Genomic DNA, 15,308 nt, shown 5'->3' on the forward strand with positions numbered 1-15,308 from the left:
TCTGCTCCCATAAAGATTACAACCTAGGATACCCTATGGGGCAGGTCTACTCTGTCCTATAGAGTCTCTGAGTTGTAATGGACTTGATGGCACACAACAGCACGTGATTCATTCAGGAGTAGTCATGTCACTCAATATGGGCTTCTGAGAGCTGAGGAGAGGTTCTCTGTGGACTTTGAGGAGAGGAGGGAGGCAATTCCTTCTCCCCTTTCTGGGAAAACGTCTGGAAATAATTCCCTTTTCCTTTGGGCAAAGCCATGCACAGGTTGAGAGCCATAACATCTACAGCTATTTCACTGTCAGACTGGGGAAGGGACAGCCAAGGGAATCAACCAAAGAAACCCCGAGCCATTGGGTGTAGTTAATCATGAAGCTCTCCTAAACTCTAGACTATCATTTATGAGAGCACATAAAGTGTGCTTATAGGTTAATTTGGTTTGAGTTCATCTTGGTGTAGTGCCTAAGGCACTTGACTGCTAATCAGAAGGCTGTCGGTGTTCAAACCCACCAGCCACTCCTCGGAAGGAAGATGGGGCAATCTACTTCCATAGTGATACTGCCTCGGAAACCCATGAAGGGGTTGCTATGAGTCAAGTCCGACTCGCCAGCACATAACAACAACAACATGGCAAAAAAACATCCTATCTGATCTACAGTACAGGAAGTCATTACCTCTAGGAATGAAGAATAGCTCCTGCTTATGTGTTTTCAAAAAAAGAAAAGAAAAAACCCAAACCCATTGCCATTGCATTGATTCCAATTCCGATTCATAGAACAGGCAGAGAAGAACTGCGCCTATAGGGTTTCCAAGGCTGTAAGTCATTATGGAATCAGTGTTTTCATCTTTTCTCCTGCAGAGCAGCTGGTGAGTTTGAACCACCGATCTTTTGGTTAGCAGACAAACACTTAACCACTGTGCCACCACAGTTCCTCTGCTATGTGCTAGGCTCTTTAAATCGATTAAAAAAAAAAAATTAAAAACCATTTTTGACCACTTACCATGGGCCAGATATGGTGCTAATAAACATTTTACACACATTATCTCTTTCATACTCATAAAAATTCTAAATAGGTAGGAACTGTCCTAATTCCCATTTGCAACTAAGATAACTGCAAAGAACTTTGATGAGACCACACTGCTAAGAAGTGGTGGAGCTAGTATTTGAAAACAGGTCTGATGCCAAAGCCCTGCTTTCTCTCTCTCTCTCTCTCTCTCTCTCTCTCTCTCTCTCTTTTTTTCAAATTTGGTAGAGCAGGTTTAGATGTATAGAAAAATTGTGCAAAAAATACAAAGTTCCTACACACCTCTCCCATCTGTATACTGTTTCTACTATTATTAACATCTTGCATTCAAGTGGTACATCTGTTACAATGGAAGAACCGATACTGATGCATTATTAACTGAAGTCCATAGTTTACATTAGGGTTCACTCTTGGAGTTGCCTAGTCCTGTGGGATTTGGCAAAAGCATCATGTCATGTGTCCATCATCACAATATCCTACGGAATAGTTTCACTGCCCTAAAAATGTTTTGTGCTCTCCTTATTCATGCCCTGCCCCGTGAACTCCTGGCAACCATTGATCTTTTTACTATCTCCATAGTTTTGCCTTTTCCAGAATATCATAGAGTTGACACCATACAGTATGTAGAATTTTCAGACTGGCTTCTTTCACTAAACTATGCATTTAAGATTCCTCCATGGCTTTTTGTAGCCTGATAACTCATTTCTTATTCTCACCAAGTCATACATGATTATATGAAGGTACTACCATTTGTTTAGGAGCTCTGGTAGTGTAGTGCCTAAAGGCACTTTACTGCTAACCAGAAGGCTGGCAGTTCAAGCCCACCAGCCACTCCTCGGAAGGAAGATGGTGCAATCTACTTCCGTAGTGATACTGCCTCGGAAACCCAAGGAGGGGTCGCTATGAGTCACATCCCACTCGATGGCACATAACAACAACACCATTTGTTTATCTAGTCACCTATTGAAAGACATCTGGGTTTCTTCCATTTTTTGGCAATTATGAATAAAGCTGCAAAACCCTGCTAAAATATTTTTCTACTTCCTACTAGAGTCTATATTAATACAGTATTACTATACTGAGGCTTAGAGAGATCTTTTTAAAAGTGGTATGTTGTGGGGATTGCAGTGAATGTCACAAAACAGAATGTGTATGGATTGTTGAATGGAAAACCAATTTGCTCCATAAACATTCACACAAAGTACGATAAAAAATTTTTTAAGTATTACATCTTTAGAGCCTTGCACCCAGCTTGGCACAAAGTGCACAATTCGTATCTGTTGAACTGAACAGAATTGTCCAAGATCAGACACAGAGTCCAAGTCCAGACCAATCTCTTCCCAAGAGATGCCCTTTTGGCACCTGTCCAGACATTTTATAATGACTTTTCCATTCCAGATGATGAAGTTCAAGGTCTCTCTAAAATTATAGGAAAATATGTAGTTGAAGTGATAGTGTTTCAAATTCACTCTTTTGCCCTTTAGAGAAAAATATGAAGTCAACAACTCAACTGCTCCATGCAATTTCTTTTTTCAGGGCACTGTAGAGCTCTTTCTGAGGCTATAGCCACACCCTTTCTTAACAGTGTAAACTGAGATGAAGAACTCAGGCAGGGCCACCAGCAATTTGACCTCCCACAGGCTTCCAGGATGTGAACTGGCTTTGTCTAGACAGGCCTCTACCAGCTTCTAGCAAAGCCCTAGAAGCTTTGTGTTAAATGCTGCTTTTGTTCCAGGACTTTGCCAGCTGATTGCTTTGACTATGAAAGCAGTCTTTTGAGGTCAAGAAAGCTAAATGTTACAGGATCAAGCCTAACCCCTTAGAATGGCATTCAAGGCTCTACATGAACTGACTCCTGCCTACCTCTCAGCTTCTGGGCCCAGCACTTCCCGCCCTCTGCTCTGGCCACACTGGGCTGATGTCTGTACCTGAACACACTTCTCCCTCATACCTCCCTGCCTTCCTTCTTGCCACTCCCTCTGCCTAAGATCACTCCCACACTCCCTCCACTCTTCACCTGGAAAATTCCCTCTCCACTGTCCTTCAACACATCTGCAATGAGTCAGAATCTCTGGGGGGGGGGGGCCCTGGGGAACCTGTACTTTTAAGTAGCTCCCTGGGTAATTCAAGTGATCAGCAGCTTTGGAAACTACAGTGTAAACACACACACACAAACCCCTTCAACCACATAAAGCTTCATACCTGGCTTTTGTTCTCCTACAGTCATTTGCATGGGACCTTTCACTCCATGACTTGGGTGAGGCTAAGGGGTAGGTGGGGAGCTCTGGTAGCATAGTGCCTAAGGCATTTGACTGCTAACCAGAAGGCTGGTGGTTCAAACCCACCAGCCACTCCTCGGAAGGAAGATGGGGCAATCTACTTCCGTAGTGATACTGCCTCGGAAACCCAAGGAGGACTCACTATGAGTCGGGTCCTACTCAACGGCACATAACAACAACAACAACAAGGGATGGGTGGTGTGAAACAAGGAGGGGGAAACCAGATGAGAATAGACTAGAAGGATGGAGGGAAGGGAATGGGGTCTGACTTCTAGCAGCTTCCTTGAAATAGTTTGGAGCCTCTACAGAGAAAAGGTCTAGAAGCAGAAATGTACGGAAATGTCCACGAGGGAGTTTGTGACACCTGAGAATGAGCAGAGATTCAGGGTCCAGGTAACCAAATGGGTCACCGGGAAAGTCTCTGTACTACACTCCAAAGGTTGTGAACTGAAAGAATCCAAGGCTAGCTCTTGTGATGGTTTTGCTGCAGCAGAAGAGACATTTAGCCAAATAGCTTGGGGAAAGTAGATATGAACCAGAGGAAGAGAGGAAAGTTTAGACAAATGTTAGAGGGTGTGGCAGCTATGAGAACACACCTTGCAGACTTTCTATACAGAGACTGAAACTGAGTAAGGGCCCTGGCTGCTGGCTCTGAAATCCATCTCATACGTGCTTCAAGACCACACTCTCCGCTGACTGAGTGTAGCATGGAAACTAAGACACACCTGCTCCTTTATTGGCTGATTGACTTTTGCTGAATACTTTGCTCTTGGCTCAGAGACTCCTTGATAGCTTAGCTGAACCTTCCTGGACTGTAAGGCATTCTAGAACAGTTCCCCTCAACCTCTTTTCTCTGCTTCACTCAGGGGTAGGCTTGCATCTCTGTCTGACAGCTCTCCCAGCCTTCCCCAGTTCCCTTCCTATTTCCTTTCACGTAGGCATTTCCCCTAATAAAATCCTTGTACACTTAATCTAGGGCTTCGAGCTAGTTCTTCCTGGTTCAGTTACGGCTGATGAAGTGAAAGTGGGACAGGTTGGATATTGCAAAATATGGGTGCCTGGAACAATAACCAGAATGGGGAAAATTACAGATGGATGCCCTACTGGAAATTAATCTCCCTCTTAGAAAACAAGGGCAGCATGCATGTTGCATAGCAACCAAATCTCTTGATCGGCAGAGTCTGAAATATGATGGCCTGTTCAAAGATGGTGGCTGACAGCACCACCTTGAATGTGTGGTGCTTTCCAAAGTGCTGGCCAATAATCCTGTCTCCCACATCTTATTCCAAGGCTTCAATCCATAATTTTTCCTATTCTGGTTATTGTTTCGGGAGCTGTGGTAGCATAGTGCCTAAGCCACTTGACTGCTAACCAGAAGGCTGACAGTTCAAACCTACCAGCCACTACTGTAGTGATACCATCTTGGAAACCCAAGGAGGGGTCACTATGAGTTGGGACCAACTCAACGGTGCATAACAACAACAGTTATTGTTTCAGGTACCCACATTTTACAAATTTCAGTCTGTTTCCGTTTCACTTCATCAGCCATGACTGAAGCAGGAAGAACCAGTCAGAAGCCCTGATTTCATCTCATCTTGGCATCTGCTTCTTGGAGGACCAGGATCAACACACATGGTGAATGTAGTTCATGGGCCCATGTGAAACACCCTGGGCATTCTCAGAATTTTCAGGGACATACTCTAGCACAGTACCTAAGGCATTTGATTTTTAACTAGAAGGTTAGCAGTTCAAACCCACCAGCTGCTCTGTAGAAGGAAGATGGGGCAATCTACTTCCATAAAGATTTACCTCTTTGGAAACCCAGTGGCAGTTGCTATAAGTCAGAATTGACTTGATACCAGGTTTTTTTTTTTTTGGTACTCTGGAAGAGCAGAGGCAACTTATTGGGTAAGTAGGAGTATTCGAGTGAGGAAACAGTTGAGGCACACTTGTCTAACACATTTCAAAAGCTTTTATTGAATTAAATCTCCAAAGCACAGATATTTGAGACAATTTGCAAGGACCCTTTTTGCAAGGCTGTTTTTGGCTAATGTAAAAAAAACAAACACACACCCAAGTTGCCCTGCCCACTGTAGGGTCTCTTCGAGGGATGGACAGTTCTAAAAGGCACTGACCAGTGACACTGATGGGTCCTGCCCCTTCTTAGGCTCCCAGTTCAGCCATGGCTCTGTCCAAGGGGTCCACAGACCAGTAGTTGTCATCCCAGCCAAGGAACCAGCCCACAAAAGAGGGAGGCTCAAAGCCTTGCTTCACAACAGTGATGGGGGTCCGTCTGTCCCGATTAGCTGGGTCTGTCTCGATATACCGCTTAGCTGCAAACACACAGGGAGGAAAAGGAAACCCCAAGAGATTTTCAATGTCTCCCCCACCAATGACAGGGCAGTTCAGGGTAGGGGTTCCCAAATGCAGTGTTTGGTCCTAATGTTCTACTGCCTGCCACAACCCTTACTGGCAATGACACTCATGAGTCCTCAACCACCCTGCCCAGGAACCAGTGCCCAGGGAGGGACAGGGTCATAGTTGGAAGTCATTTTTGTCTTGCTATCCCCTATTAAAGAATCAGTGGTTGGGGTCCCTGCTCCCAGAGCAGAGCTATTCAGCTCCTAGGAATCTGCATTCCAACATCTAAACCTTGGGGCATTCTGACAACCTGAAGTGGGGTCCGCTCCCCTGTTATACCCTGGAGCTTTCTGAAGGAACTGAACTGCCCTTGCACCAGACAGGGCTTATGAAGGGCTTTCTACAGATGAGGAAGTTCCCAACCCATAGTTGTGATTCCCAGCCCTACACAGGAAGTGGCTCCCACCACATCACATGAAACAGACAGACTTGGGTCCTCACCAGAGGTCAAGGCTTCCATCTTTTCCTCTTCTTGAGAATCCTTTCCAACCCAGACAAAGACCTGGAGGTGAGATATGAAATAAAAAGCGTATGAGGCGTACTGACAAAACTTGCTACTGGAGGGAGAATGGTGGGCGTCCAGGTGCTGGGCTGGATGAAGCCATCAAAGACAGAACCCACAGAACTATGTGGAACAGAGGTGGCAAACTGGTGACCTATAGACATGGTTTATTTGCTCACCCATTAGCCAATGTTGGCTTGCAATATCTTTTTAAACAAATTTAGCTACTAGTTGATTACATAAAAATCTCTATTTCCAACTTTTCCTGAAAAATGGAAGGATCTGGCAATGCCGGGTCTTTATGCTCACTTAGATGAAGCTGAGCAGTGGCTGCCCTTTAGATGGGCAGTTCCAGTTTGTCTCAGGCCACACTACTCCTTCATGTCTCCCCATCCCAGCCTGCTTCACCTACTGACATTACCAATGCCAGGTGCCATCAGGCACTGAGTTTGAGATCCCTCTCTAAAAGTTCATGAATTATCCCCTTAAAGGTAGAGTTCATAAAAAAAAACCAAACGCATTGCCATTGAGTCAGATCCGACTCCTAGCAACCTCTCCTTGGGTTTTCGAGGTGGTGTCACTATGGAAGTAGATCACCCAACCTTCCTTCTGAGGAGTGGCTGGTGGGTTTGAACCAGCAGCTTTCTGGTTAGCAGTCAAATGCCTTAGGTACTATGCTCTCAGGGAGGCCTTCGCCTGAGCAGGGGTATGATCAAGTAATGATGAACGGGGACCCTGAGTCGGTTGAGTAAGTTTCACCAGATACAAGTTAACAGATATAAGAGAGGCAAAGTGGACTGGCACGTTTTTCATCAATCCTGGGACTAGAGAATGAAGACATCACCTGATTGGCACTTATCTGGTGCTTTGGGTTTGTAAGGTGATTTTACCTGTATCCCATTTTATGGGATTGTGCAAAGGAGGTCCCATCAGTCCCATTTCCAGATGAGGAACAAAAACTCAGAAATTTTCAGTAGCTGAAGGACTTTTCCTGTAACACCTTGTGCTGGCTGCCTCCTTTAAGCCCTTTTGGCAACTGATCCTAGAACTGGAAGTCTAGCTTATCCCATTTCCTCGGGCTCAAAGAACCTTCACCTCTGTCCTCCACCCACCTGGTCCCAGGTGTCCAGGAGCATGACATCATCAGTGGCTAGATCTTCTTGCATGAGCTCTCCAGGAACCTCTTCGATCTGGAGAGGAATAAAAGGGGTTAATGAAAGAGTATCACCAAGACATTTTCCCTCCTCTGAGTGCTTGCTCAATTCCTGCCCCACCTGGAAGTTACAGAGTGAATTCCAGCCAGAAGGGGGCCCCCTTCCTTCCTCTATGCTATGCCATCAGAACTGTTTCCCTTGCCTCTGCCACTGACACCCCCTTCCTCCTTGGAACCTGCCCCTGAGAGGAAAGCAGAAGTAGTGATCTTGGCAGGGCCTCACCACAAAACGTCCGATTTTGTTGGAGCAGGCAAAGAGACGAGGAGGGTGGGCGTCCATCTTCTTGTCCTTCAGCCGCGGGGACGTGCGGTAGGCAGCCTTTCCACCCAGTGGCTCCCAGAAGCTGTCTGTGAGGGGAAGCCATGGATGTTCCCAGATGATGCAGCTACCACTCCCCTGGCACTTTTTATCAGACCCCGGAACAAATTCTGCCCAAGCCCACCAAACCAAAACCCAACCATTCCTGCCAAATCAATTCTGACTCATAGTGACCCTGTAGAGCAGAGGAGGACTGCCCCATAGGGTTTCCAGGGTTGCAAATCTTTACAGAAGCAGCTTGGCTCATTGCTCTCCCACAGAGCGGCTGGTAGGTTCAAACTGCTGACTTTTTTGGTTAGCAGCCAAGTACTTTAACCTCTGCACCACCAGGGCTCCTCAAATCCCCACACTCCACCTTAAATTCCCAGGGGTCAAAGACAGAGAGGCCTGAGAGAATTTGAAGGTGATGAAACAGACGCCCAGAGAGGGCACAGTTGGCAGTAGACACACAGCCAAGACTACTTCGGGCTCGATACTGACGACAGCACCGCAGGATGGGGATAATTATTCCCACTCAACAAATGAGGTGAGTGAGGCTCAGAGAAGTTAAGCAACTCACTCATGATCACACAGCTAGTAAGTAGTAAAATCAAGATGCAAACCTTGTCTGACTCAAATCCCCATATTCTTTCCACTATGCTTGCTCTAAGGCGACAGCCACTAGTCACGTGTCACAATTTAATTTAAATTAATTAAAACTAAATATAATTTAAAAACTCAGTTCCTCAGCCGTTCAGTTATATTAGCCACATTTCAAGCGCTCAGCAGCCACATATGGCAAAATCTGTTGCTATGGAGTTGATTCCAACTCACAGCAACCCTATAGGACAGAGCAAAACTGTCCCATAGGCTTTCCAAGGCTATAAATCTTTACAGAATCTTTACAGAAGAAGACTGCCACATTTTTCTCCTACAGAGCACCTGGTGGGTTTGAACCACTGATCTTTTGGTCAGCAGCCAAGCATTTAACCACTGTGTTACCAAGGCTCCTTCAGATGACTACCCAATTGGACATGGCAGATATAAATATGCCCATCCTCATAGAAGGTTCTATTGGACAGGGCTTATCTAGACCAAGCATTAGAAAAACAGTTGCTGTGAAGTCAATTCTGACTCATGGCGACTTCATGTGTGTCAGAGTAGAACTGTGCTCCCATGGTTTGCAGTGGCTGACTTTTGGAAGTACGTACCTCTGTTGTTGTTGTTGTTATGTGCCGTCGAGTCGGACCCGACTCATAGTGACCCCTCCTTGGGTTTCCGAGGCAGTATCACTATGGAAGTAGATTGCCCCATCTTCCTTCCGAGGAGTGGCTGGTGGGTTTGAACCGCCAGCCTTCTGGTTAGCAGTCAAGTGCCTTAGCCACTATGCTACCAGAGCTCCCACGTACCTCCAGGGGAACTCAAATGTCCAACCTTTCAGTTAGCAGCGGAGTGTGCTAACCGTGTGCACCACTCAGGGTCTCTTAGACCAAGCTGCTTCTTGTTAGGTACTGTCAAGTCAGCTCCGACTCATAGCGACTCACACAACAGAACAAAATGCTGCCCATTCATGTGCACCTCCTCACCATCCTTGCTATGCTTAAGCCCATAACTTGTGATCAAGCTACTCTTCCCATTTCTGCTAAACATCAAGCTAGAGTGGCTGTGCTCAAAGTCACAGCAGAAAGACTGAAGGCTGCCGTAAGAAAGAGGTCCTGACCTTATGTTCTAGAGAAAACAAGTTTGTGGCATTTCTGAACACAGATTCCACAGATTAGGAGAGACCACTGCCCCTCTGAGGCTGTTAACCTGCCCACAGTCTTTCAAAGCATCCTCAAATAGCCTTCACTGACTGCCCAGCCCACACTGAGCTCTCCTTTCCCTAACTCCTGCAGGCCACCCTTTTACTGACCACAGGCCTTATCTTAATCCATTAGGTGGCAGGCACTGAAGAGGGACAGGGATATAGAGCTTCCTAGGGCGGAAGGAAGGGAGAGAAACCCAACAACTGGAGTCCTGGGAGAGCAGCAGGCCTTCCACCCCTGACTCGTACCTGGCTCACTGCCTTCTGCCACCTGCACGGGCTGGGCCCGCAGCACCTGGAGCAGCTCCTGGGCCCCCTTCTTCTCGGCCTCGCTGGCCCCTGCACCCACCCACAGATAGGCAGTTGAGGGGGTCTTCAGGACGAAGGCATCGTTGGAGTTCAGCGCACCAGCCTTAGGGATCACCTGGGAGGGACACAGTCAATCAGGAACCAGACCAAAAGTCCTCAGCCCCCTCCTCACAGCCCAGGAGACTGCAGCAGGAGAGGCCTTGAGGAAACACACCCCACCAGCGTAGAGGGTACAGACTTTGAACACTGAAGGCCTTAGCTGGCTCCCGTGAGTCACTAATGCACTGTGGCTAGCCAAGAGGATTCTAGAATTCTGCACTGCATAACAGAAGTTGAATGTCCAGAACAAAGGAAGTGATAGTCTTGGTTCTCCTCTAGGCTGCTCAGGCCATCCTGGAGGATTATCTCCAGGTCTCCTCCTTCCACCATGAAGATGATGGTTGCCAACTGAAAATGCAGTCAGGAACAGTGTCCGGATTGTGCAGAATGGACTATCTGGAAGTTAGTGAGCTGTCCATTATGGAAGGTGTATAAGAGGAACCAGGCATCTTTGAAATAGGAAGAAGGTCAAAAGTTGGAAATACAAATATCATTTGACCCAGCCATCCCATTACTAGGTATATACCCTAAAGAAGTAAGAGCCATAACAAGAACAGATATATGCACACCGATGTTCATTGCAGCACTATTTACAATAGCCAAAACTTGGAAACAACCTAGATGTCCAACAACTGAGGAATGGATAACCAAACTATGGTACATACACACAATGGAATACTATGCAACACTAAAGAATAATATAGAATCTGCAAAACACCACATAACGTGGATGAACTTGGAGGACATTATGCTGAGTGAAATAAGTCAGTCACAAAAGGACAAATATTGTATTAGTCCGTTATTGTAAAAGTTAAGGAAAGGTTTATATATTGGAGGACATTTTCTTTGTTGGTTACCAGGGGTGGGAGGGGAGGGGAGGGAATGCTGTTAGATAGATAGAGATAAATATTGATTTGGGTGAAGAGAAGGGCAATGTACCAAATGTGAGTGACCAATATGGCAGCATTGAGGATGAGAAAGACATAGAGAGTTACATGGGCAGTACAGACAACAAATATGAACCCTTTTGCATATACAGTACTGAGTTGTCAGTGAAAGCAAACATGGGTATATGGACGGATAGATAGGTGAACAAGCTAAACATTAGGTATGTCTAAATGGAGAATGTATCCAAGATCATATATAGGGTTGGCAGACAATGGGCCTATAAGTTCATGTGAATGATCAGAATTCCCAGGTGTATAGTAGAGCTGACAAGGGGCAAGGTTATGGTCATTACTTGGTCACAGCCAGCTACCCAGAGGGACCAAGTAGTTGATCCTGTGGGCTTGGGACCATAGTCGCAGGGGACATCAAGCTCAATTGGCATAACATACTATACAAAACATTGTTCCACCTACTACTTTGGTGAGTAGCGACTGGGACCTTAAAAGCTAGCAAGCTGCCATCTAGATGCAACAATGGGTCTCTCCTCATCAAGAAGAAAGAAGAAAACCAAAATTAATAGAAACAATCAGTCCTAGCGACTGGTATACCATCCGATCTGCAACCTATACAACTATGAGACCAGAAGAACTAGATGGTGCCCAGCTACCACTGCCATCCACTTGGAAGGGATGTAGGAGATCCTGCATAGAGAGGGAGAACAATGTGGAACAAAACTCAAAATCATTTGGAGGCAAAAAAAAAAAAAAAAAAGAAGGTGGGGACCAGGTTTGCTGGTCCAATAGAGCCTGGTGTAACCACTGAGACTATGGCCCCTAGCTGCCCTTCAGGTCTGGAATTGAACCCACAACTGTGGTTTCCAGCCAAACAAAGTACAGGCATGTGAGTTAAACATTTACCTCAAGTAGACACACGCCCTGGAGAGAACAATCATGGGAGAAGGAAGGGCTGCTTATGCACAGGGAGATAGCTCAGGGTGCAGAAGAGTATGAAGGGATGGACACTGGGAGGAGGTAACTATGGGGAGGAAGTAGGAGGGGAGCTGCTGCATTGTAAATTTTGGTCAATGACATGAGACAAAGTATATGTGAACTGCTGTATGAAAAGTGAATTTACTCTGTAAATCTTCACCCAAATCCTAAAAAAAAAAAAGAGAAATAGGAAGAAGGCTAAGACATACAATTACACTGGCATTGCAGGAAAGCACAAAGAGCTGCTTAACCACCTCACCCAAACTCAGGGCCCTTTGCCCAGAGATTGGGCCATCAAGCCTGGGAAGTTCCAGAGAGGCCAGCCCCCTCCCTGTGGTCCAGGCCTGGGCATTATTACCTCAACGGCCCGGGTGGCTCCAGAGCTGCTGGCCCGGACCTGGAAGAGGCGAGTACTGGCAGGGGCAGTTTGCCCGCCATCACGGGAAGTGCCACCCTTGTAGATGATCATGGGCTTCCCGCCAAATAGGCTCATGAGGTGGGCAGGCTCCTTGCCTTGGACCACACGGCTCTGCAGGCAGACAAAAGAACAAGTCAGAGAAGGAGGAGAAGGCATTAGTCTTCTGTGAGGTACTGGGCTAACCCTTCCCACACCCAGCCAGTATGGCCTAGGTCCACCCCATCCCCAAAATGAGGCCATCACACTTGTGTCTCTGTGGTATGGAACAGGACCAGTCAGCATACAGGCACTGGACAGGGACACAGGAGTTCCAGGAAGGTTGGAGACAGCACTGAGTTCCCCAGGGTACTATCTGGGCTGTCCCTCGCCTCCCATTGGGACCTGCTTGCTGACCCTGATTCTGGTCCAAGAACCAGGAGAGCCCATGTTTTCAAATATTCCCTTAAATGGAAGCATGGGGATTGCTTGTAGACATTCTTCTAGGATAATGACGTCATCCCTGGGTATGAAAGCCAGTGGAGTGGTGAGAACAGAGCTCTCCTGACCTGGAGAGACCCCTTCCTGAACAGCCTGTGGCTCACCAGATGCAGGCTGCAGTCAGGGGCTGGGTGGTGGAAAGGAAGGGGGCAAGGAGGCCTACACTGAGATATATCACATCTGCTCCTGCCCTGTGTGCCCAGAGTTTCAGATGAGATTTGTAGCCCTGGCTAATTAAAGCTAGAACTTAATCTCATGTGTATGTTTGGTTTATTGTGGTAACTTCTCACCATGACCCACCACTGCCTGATTAGAGCTGAAATCCCAGCTCCACCCTGACAGTGAGGACTTGATATTGACTCAACCTCTCAGGTTCTTCCCGTGTAAAATGGGCCCAGGAATGCTGCTCCCAAGGCTGTTGTTGGGATAAAATGAGATAAGACATTGAACATCTCCCTTATTGTCTGGCACCCAGAAAGACACCACTGTCAGAGACAAAAGTTAAGGCACCAACCCCATATCCAAATCTTTAAGCCATGTCCACTCCAAGGGTAGGGTGCAGGAAGCAGAATTCTTGTCTGCTTCCTCCACATCTCCTGGACCTTGCTCTCCTGCCCTCCAGGGCCCCACACTATAGCAAGAGTGACCTTTTAAACCTATAAATCCCTTCCTGTCAGATTCATCATCCCAAAGCTTCTTGTTGTTCTTAGGATCAAAGTCAACGTCCTCACCATGCACTCTGGGTGTTCTGGTCCCTCTAGCATCTCTACGGCGTCTTGTCATGGCACTTTCCCCCTCGCCCTAATACTCTCCTACTCAGGGACTTTGTATAGATTGTTTCTTCTGCCTGGAATGTGCTTTCCTTCATTCTTTGCCTGGTCAACTCCTGCTCATCTTTTAGCCCTAGCTGAAGAATCTGTTTCCCAGGGATGCATTCACTAATCCAGTTACATCCTATCTGGAATTTATGTCCTATACCTCCATGCTGCCTCTGCTGCTACTCTCTTTCACAGAACCTTATCATTTTCAATCACTGCTTACAACAGTGTGTTCATTCATTCGTGTGCTTGTTTGTTGAATGACTATGTCCCCATTACACTATAAACTCCATCAGGCAAGGCCAACAATGTCTGTGAGTTCCCTGCTACAGACAGTGTCAGGCACATGGAAGCCCTGGGTAAATAAATATCTGTTACATGATTGGGTGGGTGGATAGATGGATGGATGGTGGACAATCAAACAAGGCCCAGAAAGGCAGTAGGTCAGGCTCACCTGGACAGGGGTACCTCCCAGCTCCTCATCCAGCTGGGCAGTCAGGATGGCAGAGGCAGCAACCTCATCCTGGGTAGACTGGGCGCCCTGCCTGGAAAAAGAAGTGATACTCAGCCCTCCTTTGCCCTGGGCCTGAGAAATCCTCAAATCTCTACATCACAAGTATTGCAACTGAGACACAGAGAGGGAAAGGGACTCTCCCTAGAGCAACCAGAGCCAGGAAGCAAGCCAACACGCTACACCTTCAGCTTTTTTTCTTCTTACACAGATCTGAGCACAGAGAATGGATTAGCTTATCCTAAATGTCCCCCACAGGGGAGTGAATGATGGGTCATTTCATCCTGGGTAGCCAAGAGGGAAGGTGCTCCGAGACTCAAGTTCAAGATGAGGAACAGTGACCAGGACAGGTCTCTGGGTAGAAAGGCAGGTCAGGGAATGGCAAATCCAGCAGGTGCCAAATTGTGGGAAAAGATATCCATGGATTCAGCCTCATGTGAACTCATGGAGAAAGGTCCACAGGGATGGTCACTAAAAGGTCAATGGTGACTGCTCTGAGAGGTAGGGTTTAAGGAGATTTGGCTGGTTACCCCACATCTCCCACTATTGTCCAAATTTCTTATAGCCAACACATTATCTGTAGAAACAAACAATCTGAAAAATCAATGTGCTGATGCAGCTAATAACAAAAATGCTTTCTTTTGAATTTTATACTATGAGCATACATTATCTGCATCTAAAATTCTGGGGTTCTCAAAGTGAGAAACATTCTACAAAATGACTGGCCAGTATCCTTCCAAAGTGTCAAGGTCATGAATGAAAAGGAAACACTGAAGAATTGTCACAGATTGGAGGAGACATGAGGACTAGAGGCAATGTGGGACCCCAGATTCGATCCAAGACCAGAAAAAGGTTATGAGTGGGAAAATGGGTGAAATTCAAATACAGTCTCCAGATTGGTACATAGCATTGTATCAATCTTAACATCCTGGATTTGGTCATTGTACTATGGCTCCATAAGGTGTTAACATAGGGGAAGCTGTGCAATGGGTACAGGGAAATCTGTACTATTTTTGCAACTTTTCAGCAAGTCTAAAATTATTTCAACATAATACATGGTACATGGGAGGTACAGACAACAAATATGAACCTTTTCAAACATACAGTACTACGTTGTCAGTGAAGGCAAGCATGAGTATATGGGTGGATAGATGGGCGGACAGGCTAAACAATTAGGTATGTCTATGAAATGGGGAGTGTATCCAAGATCATATATAGGGTTGGCAGACAATGGTCCTGTAAGTTTATGTGAATGATCA

At 46.4% G+C, this 15,308-nt stretch overlaps 1 protein-coding gene across 1 annotated transcript in view; it reads right to left on the reverse strand.

Annotated features, from left to right (window-relative positions):
- Positions 1 to 5,465: 5,465 nt before the first annotated feature.
- GSN (gelsolin) overlaps positions 5,466 to 15,308 on the reverse strand; it is a 37,134-nt gene continuing 27,291 nt past the window's right edge. The window contains exons 11-17 of the mRNA XM_042780389.1: positions 13,993 to 14,083; positions 12,184 to 12,354; positions 9,790 to 9,964; positions 7,662 to 7,786; positions 7,338 to 7,415; positions 6,165 to 6,225; positions 5,466 to 5,635 (exon numbers count right to left, since the gene is read on the reverse strand). Of these exons, the coding sequence (XP_042636323.1) occupies positions 5,466 to 5,635; positions 6,165 to 6,225; positions 7,338 to 7,415; positions 7,662 to 7,786; positions 9,790 to 9,964; positions 12,184 to 12,354; positions 13,993 to 14,083 (871 nt within the window). The remainder of the gene's footprint in view (positions 5,636 to 6,164; positions 6,226 to 7,337; positions 7,416 to 7,661; positions 7,787 to 9,789; positions 9,965 to 12,183; positions 12,355 to 13,992; positions 14,084 to 15,308) is intronic.

This window comes from Orycteropus afer, unplaced genomic scaffold (genome assembly GCF_000298275.1).
Source record: "Orycteropus afer afer isolate SDZICR_OR568_19922 unplaced genomic scaffold, OryAfe1.0 scaffold00037, whole genome shotgun sequence".
NCBI classification, from domain to species: domain Eukaryota; kingdom Metazoa; phylum Chordata; class Mammalia; order Tubulidentata; family Orycteropodidae; genus Orycteropus; species Orycteropus afer.